The sequence below is a fragment of the Aspergillus niger genome (genome assembly GCF_000002855.4).
Source record: "Aspergillus niger supercontig An08".
Classification (NCBI taxonomy): domain Eukaryota; kingdom Fungi; phylum Ascomycota; class Eurotiomycetes; order Eurotiales; family Aspergillaceae; genus Aspergillus; species Aspergillus niger.
In genome coordinates this window covers 2,385,694-2,392,212 of record NT_166524.1, presented here as the reverse complement: position 1 = coordinate 2,392,212, position 6,519 = coordinate 2,385,694, and the positions used below count along the sequence as shown (strand labels likewise).

At 50.2% G+C, this 6,519-nt stretch overlaps 3 protein-coding genes across 3 annotated transcripts; 1 reads left to right on the top strand and 2 right to left on the bottom strand.

The window, feature by feature from the left end:
• Window positions 1–95: 95 nt before the first annotated feature.
• Window positions 96–2,762, top strand: An08g10070 (uncharacterized protein; the record flags this gene model as incomplete). The annotated part of the gene is made up of 4 exons (XM_059749348.1): window positions 96–836; window positions 897–1,528; window positions 1,712–2,357; window positions 2,631–2,762. Coding segments are annotated over 4 exons (2,151 nt in total), but the record flags the coding sequence as incomplete, so codon positions are not given.
• A 943-nt stretch (window positions 2,763–3,705) lies between these two features.
• An08g10060 (uncharacterized protein) lies at window positions 3,706–4,765 on the bottom strand (the record flags this gene model as incomplete). Its single annotated transcript, XM_001393077.3, has 5 exons — window positions 3,706–3,837; window positions 3,903–4,108; window positions 4,177–4,330; window positions 4,403–4,495; window positions 4,706–4,765. 5 exons carry the CDS (start codon window positions 4,763–4,765, stop codon window positions 3,706–3,708), a joined length of 645 nt encoding a protein of 214 aa, XP_001393114.1.
• Window positions 4,766–5,399: 634 nt separating this feature from the next.
• An08g10050 (uncharacterized protein) lies at window positions 5,400–6,310 on the bottom strand (the record flags this gene model as incomplete). Its single annotated transcript, XM_001393076.3, has 4 exons — window positions 5,400–5,531; window positions 5,618–5,961; window positions 6,012–6,084; window positions 6,155–6,310. 4 exons carry the CDS (start codon window positions 6,308–6,310, stop codon window positions 5,400–5,402), a joined length of 705 nt encoding a protein of 234 aa, XP_001393113.3.
• Between the last annotated feature and the right edge of the window lie 209 nt (window positions 6,311–6,519).

Below are 6,519 nucleotides of genomic sequence, written 5' to 3'. Positions count from 1 at the left end.
CCCCCCCCCCCCCCCATGAAGTGCTAATTGATGAGGTCACAACTGACATTTCTAGTGATTACTATGGCTCTGAAATCTATGGGCCCGACCCAAACAAGACGAAAGAAGATATTCAAAAGCTGCTGGAAAGCATCAGACCCGACTCTGAGATTGCCCTACAGAACCGCGAAGGAACCCCCGAAGCTCTCAAGTACACGCTGCTAGAGCACCAGAAGTTGGGGTTGTCTTGGATGAAGTCTATGGAAGAGGGCGACAATAAGGGCGGTATCCTTGCGGATGATATGGGTCTGGGGAAGACCATACAAGCTATTGCTCTCATAGTGTCCCGCCCATCGACTGATCCCGAGCGCAAGCCTACCCTAATCATTGCTCCCGTTGCGTTGGTGCAACAATGGAAACGAGAGATTGAAAGGATGGTTAGGCCTGGAAAGCACCAACTTTCCATTTGGGTATTGCATGGCGATAAACGGCTCACAACTTTCAGGGAACTGAAGCGGTACGACGTGGTTCTGACCACCTTCGGCACACTGGCCGCAGAATTGAAGCGGAAGCAGAAGTACGAGGAGCTAGAGGAACGGGATGTTAACCTGGCAAGGAAAGCCTTAGACAGTCTCCCTCTTCTAGGGCGGCGTTGTAAATGGTATCGTGTCATTGCAGATGAAGCTCAGTGCATCAAGAACCGGAATGCAAAAGCTGCGCTTGCATGCTGCCAGCTCAATACCACCTACCGCTGGTGCATGACAGGGACTCCTATGATGAACAATGTCGAAGAGTTACACTCGCTGATCAAATTTCTGCGCATTCGGCCATACTGTAATATTGAGACATTCAATCGCGTGAGTATACCCTGACCCTATTATGTATATTAACGGAAGGATGGCTGACCCAAATCCTAGGACTTCACCCGGCCACTGAAATCTAGTCCCGCCATGCGCGAGAAGGCTATGCTTCAGTTACAGGTCTTGTTGAAGGCCATTCTTCTGCGGCGAACTAAAAGCTCCGAAATCGATGGTAAACCGATTTTGCAACTACCGCCCAAGGTCTCCGAAAGAGTCCATGCTGTTTTCAGCGAGGAGGAGCAAGAGTTTTACAATGCTTTGGAGGCACGCAGTCAAAATGAGGTCAACCGGTATCTCCAACAAGGAGTTGGGCGCAACTATTCCAATATCCTGGTTTTACTCCTTCGACTTCGACAGGCGTGCTGCCACCCTCATCTGATCAAAGACTTCACCACCGAAGTTAATGCTGCCGAAGAGGGCATGGATCTCATCGCCAATGCGAAAGCGTTTAGCGCTGAAGTTGTTGCTCGGCTTAAGGACAACACCGAGTTAGAATGCCCGATTTGTATAGATGCTGTCGAAAATCCCGTCATCTTCTTCCCTTGCGGCCACGGAACCTGCGCGGAGTGCTTTTCGAGAATATCTGACCCGGAAATGGCCCTACGGAGCGGGCGCGATGACGGAGGCGAAGTGAAATGTCCCAATTGTCGCGCGAAGGTGAATCCAAAGAAAATCACCGATCATCAGTCGTTCAAGAAAGTGCATTTCCCTGACCCATCCGACGAGGCAGATGGAATTGATTCTACAAAAGATACGGAAGACGCCAACGACGAGGATAGCGACGACGACAGCGATGATGATAGCGACGACGCTGGAGGTTTTTCTCGGTTCATTGTCAAGGACGATGATGAGGAAGAAGGTCCCTCTACGAGGAGCAAGCGAGCGAAGGGCAAGGGTAAAGCCAAGAACAAGAAGTCCCTTGCGGAACTCAAGAAGGATGCTCAGAAGAATAAGAAATCGAAGCTCAAGTACCTGCGTCGCCTCGAAAAGACCTGGATGTCGAGTGCCAAAATCGAAAAGGCCATGGAGATCTTGCGCGATGTCTACCATCGAGAAGGCAACGAGAAAACCATCATCTTCAGCCAGTTCACGTCTCTGCTCGACTTGCTGGAGATTCCGATCGCTCGTCAAGGATGGGACTACCGACGCTACGACGGGAGCATGCGTCCAGCAGATCGAAACACGTCCGTGATGGACTTTACCGACAATGAAGACTGCAGAATTATGTTGGTGTCGCTGAAAGCCGGCAACGCAGGCCTGAACCTTGTCGCAGCATCCCAGGTCATCATTTTCGACCCCTTCTGGAACCCCTATGTTGAGGAGCAGGCAGTCGACCGTGCCCATCGCATTGGACAAGTTCGCCCTGTTCAGATCCATCGCATTGTCGTGAAGGATACCGTCGAAGACCGTATCCTTGAATTGCAGGATAAGAAGCGGGAGCTTGTTGAGGGTGCTCTGGACGAGAAGGCATCAAGCAATCTCTCCAGACTCGGAGCCCGCGAACTCGCATTTCTGTTTGTAAGTCCACCGACGCCCAACTCGTATGTTGCTTTTACGTATTTACTAACCGATCTGTTCCCAGAACATCCGCTCTTAATTATCTCTTTTACTTTGATCTGATATTCACATGGCGTTTGCGGATTCCCAGCACGACAAGATACCCTAGACCCCTTTCTCATCTTCACTTTTCTCTACCTACTATTATCGTTATTTGCTCCCAACAATATGTGTTCCGATCACTCAACAAGTTTCTGCACTACCATGTCATGTCTAGAATGAACTTTTGCTTAGTCTACTGTAGAAAGAAAGAAGAATGTTTGTGTCTTACATGATGACTCGGAATCAGACTCCCGAAACTGTTTATCTACACCCAGATCCCACCGCCCAATACCCTACCTAATACGTTATCTACCTGCTACTTGAATAGAGAAAAAAAATGAAAACAAACTTGCTCAATCGACCATGATCATCTCATTTTCAGTAAGACATCGCATCCACTAACATGTAAGTAGTATACACTAACATAACCACTCAACCTAAAACCAACAACCATCCCCAGAACCACAGATACCACACTACTAGTTAGTAATCATCAATATTATTTAGTTAGTAGTATAAGCAAGGATGTCAGACACCCAATCTCAACCCAACAACAACAACAACAACAAACTTGTCAGCCTGATCAGTCACACCGGTGACGTCACTGTGTTTTTGGGTGGGGGGAAAAGTCCACACTTTTCTTTTTCTTTCGATGGATCGGCAAATTATGCATATTGGACTGTACTATACTGTACATTGTGTGATGAGTAACACGCAGGGGTAGAAGTAATTGATACCAAACCAACGTGTAGATAGTTGGTATGGTGGGTTTTTTCTATACTAGGTTGGTTGGTGGGGGCTGTGACGGTGCGATTGAGTTTGTTGGGGGTGGGATTCGGTTTCGTTGTGAGGGCCTAACTGGCTATCTATCTAGGTAAGGGGGAGTTGGGGATGGGGGTAAACACACTGGGGTGTTCTGTAGATCGGTGTCTACTAAAATATGATTTTGGAAGTTTACAGCAGAGAACGAAGAGAATAGAGAGTATGTAAACTTTTTTGTCCAACAGATATAGCCGATGGACGGATAAACAGTGTCACCGTTATCAAAAAGGAACTTTGTAGAGATAATCAGAGTCTAGACTACTAGTGGTAAATATTGCAAATGCATAATCATGCCGACCGTTCTCGGGCTTAATTTCCTCCCTCCGCTATCATTGTATCGTGATTTGAAATCTTGCATAACGTACCCAGTTATTGGGACAGAACAGCAGCCACGAGCCCGAGCTCGTGACCCAGGCTCTGGTTCCAGCCTTCATTGATCGCGCGTTTACAAATCGGCGTCCTCCTCGTCGGGCAGGGGCATGTTGGCAGCAGCGTCCATCTCCTTCTCGTACTGGGCCAGAAGCTCCGGGTTGACTTGGACCTCGGGGGGAGCAAGAGCGGGGGCAGCAACGAATTCCTGGGAAATGCTTGTTAGCTTCCAGTCTCACCAGTGAAAGCGACCAATGACCGTGTCTGACTTACCAGCTGGGGGTTGCCGACCAACTTGCGAGCGAGCCAGAGGAAGGGCTTCTCGAAATTGTAGTTGGACTTGGCGGAGATGTCGTAGTACTGGAGGTTCTTCTTGCGGTGGAAGGTGATGGTCTTGGCCTTCACCTTACGCTCCTTAACATCGACCTTGTTACCGCACAGCACGATGGGGATACCCTCGCAGACACGGACGAGATCACCTAGAGTGAATTTGTCAATTTGATCCAGATTGCGCGTGGTTCGAGTGCTGATTTGTGGAAGCACTTACGGTGCCAGTTGGGGACGTTCTTGTAGGTGATACGGGAGGTAACATCGAACATGATGATACCGCACTGTCCGTTGATGTAGTAACCATCGCGAAGACCACCGAACTTCTCCTGACCAGCAGTGTCCCAGACGTCGAACTGGATGTTACCCAGGTTCTGGCAAAAGCGTTAGTCGGACCGGCACAAAGACGGCGGAATGGACAAAGCGGGGTTTCCGGCGGGGCATACGGTGTTAAAAGCGAGAGGGTGCACTTCGACACCGAGAGTGGCGATGTACTTCTTCTCGAACTCGCCAGTCAAGTGGCGCTTGACGAAGGTGGTCTGCAGTGAAAATTCTCAGTCAGTAATGATGTCTTGTCTGGGTGAGGTTGGGCGGGCGATGAAGTTTTCTGTTGATAGAGACGACGGGCAACAGAGAGGGGTAAACGCGCATGGCAGGAATGCAGTCGAGCATAAAGAGGCGTCGAAGAGGTGACATGCCACCTCCACCCGGTAAGCCATATAGGATAAGAAATTCTTGTTTTAACTTGCCTTTCCAGTACCACCGTCACCGACGAGGACAAGCTTGAAGGTCGGTACCTGAGCAGCCATGATGAAGGTTGGATGTGATGTGAGGGGTTGGAGATGAAGAGAAGCGATACAGAGTCTGCGATAGAAGTCGACGGAAATTAAAAGTCGACAGTGAGATGCGACACTCGATGGACGAAGCGACCGAGGGGAGTTCGATAGAACGAGGGGGTTGGACAGGGAGGAGTTAGAGTGGGAAGGTTATTTCTACCGGTGATGGAATTTTTGCCGTGAGTCGGTCGCCCAAGCCTGACGGCCACGTGATCTTTTTGGGCCTCAGGCAGCCACGTGCCCCGCAGGATCGCGCAAACTGCATTTATTGCATGCCTCGCTGTCGATCCACGCGGTTCTTCGCGAGTGAACGCTCTACGCTGTACGGAACTGATAGACAATGTCCATATAAACAGGTGCAATTTCATCTCTTGAACCTAAACTGAAACGCCACCCTGAATGCTTCCCTAGGTATTTCCCTGCAAGAATAAACACGTCGCGTTCGATCATGAATACATGTCACATTCCTCATAAAGTCCAATAGCAAGCAAAAGGGAGAAATCATAAACGAAAGTAGATCGTACCCGGCTAAGTCCTAGTATTCTAGGGACTATCCCAGAGTACAGTAAACGGCCGTCATCCTCGTGCCTAACCCGATGCCAGTCCACTACAGCGGCACGAGATGACAGCCCAACAGGCCCCGACCGCCCCAATCACGGCGAGGGACAAGCTGCAGGGACAAGTCGATGCTGCTGGAAGAACTCGGATCTTTCCTCACGACTTTGACCGCCACAGTGCGCTAGAAGACGTTAGCCTAGAGCGTTCTCCCGAGTGCATGTCCCTGGACTAGACGACTAAGAGGTTGGAAGCACATCGCCTACTTACCCCTTCACTCTGCTGCACTATCTCCGCCACCCTGGAGAGACGTTCATGGTTGAGCCAGTTGGCACTTCCGAACTCCCGAACGGTATCTCCAACCCTTAGACCTGCCTGGTCTGCGGGACTTCCAGGCACCACACTATTGACCTTTGCGAAGGGTAACCCAGATGCCCCAGTGCCGGAGGTATTATTCCCAGTCACACTAGGTTGCGACCCCAAGCCACCCGACTGTGCGGCAGTTTGCGCCCGCTGCAGATTGGCAAAGTGGTTGTGAATTCCTTTCTCCAGATGTGACATCACGTCTTTATGGTCATTCCGCAGTCGAATAATCCGGGCTCGAGTGGTGCGTACTAACTACTGTTTAGCAGACGCACTGCGGAGGCAAAAAGTAGTGACTCACTTTGGGCAACATCGATATCGTCTCGTGGGAAGCCATCGAAAGTAGTGAGAGATGTGTTCATATTAACGCCATGCTAGACAGAAAGCATCGTCAGTCGACATCTCACAGAGTGGCAAGGCTTATCCAATATCAGTTCAACTCACCGAGCCAAGGAAGCTACTCAGAGCCGAGAGTTCTTCTTCGATGCGTTCCTTTTCTTGCATGAGATCGACCATGCCGAGCTTGGACAGATCGCGAGGAGGAGCCCCTCCGGACGTAGGGCCGGAGGCTACTGTTGGAGCATGAATGTTGGAACCCATGGGTATTCCCATACTAGAATGAGTGAGAGGTGGTTTAGAACATCGTTGGTTGGATGAAAGATGAAGGATCGGGAGCGGCGAGAGCTGTCGCAGACCGATCCCGGAAAACGGCGGTGGGTCTTTCGGTGGGAAATCTGGGGGAGTTTCACCTTCTTGGCATCGCGCGCTATGAAGAGAACTGCGCAACACCATCATCCATTTCTCCCCAT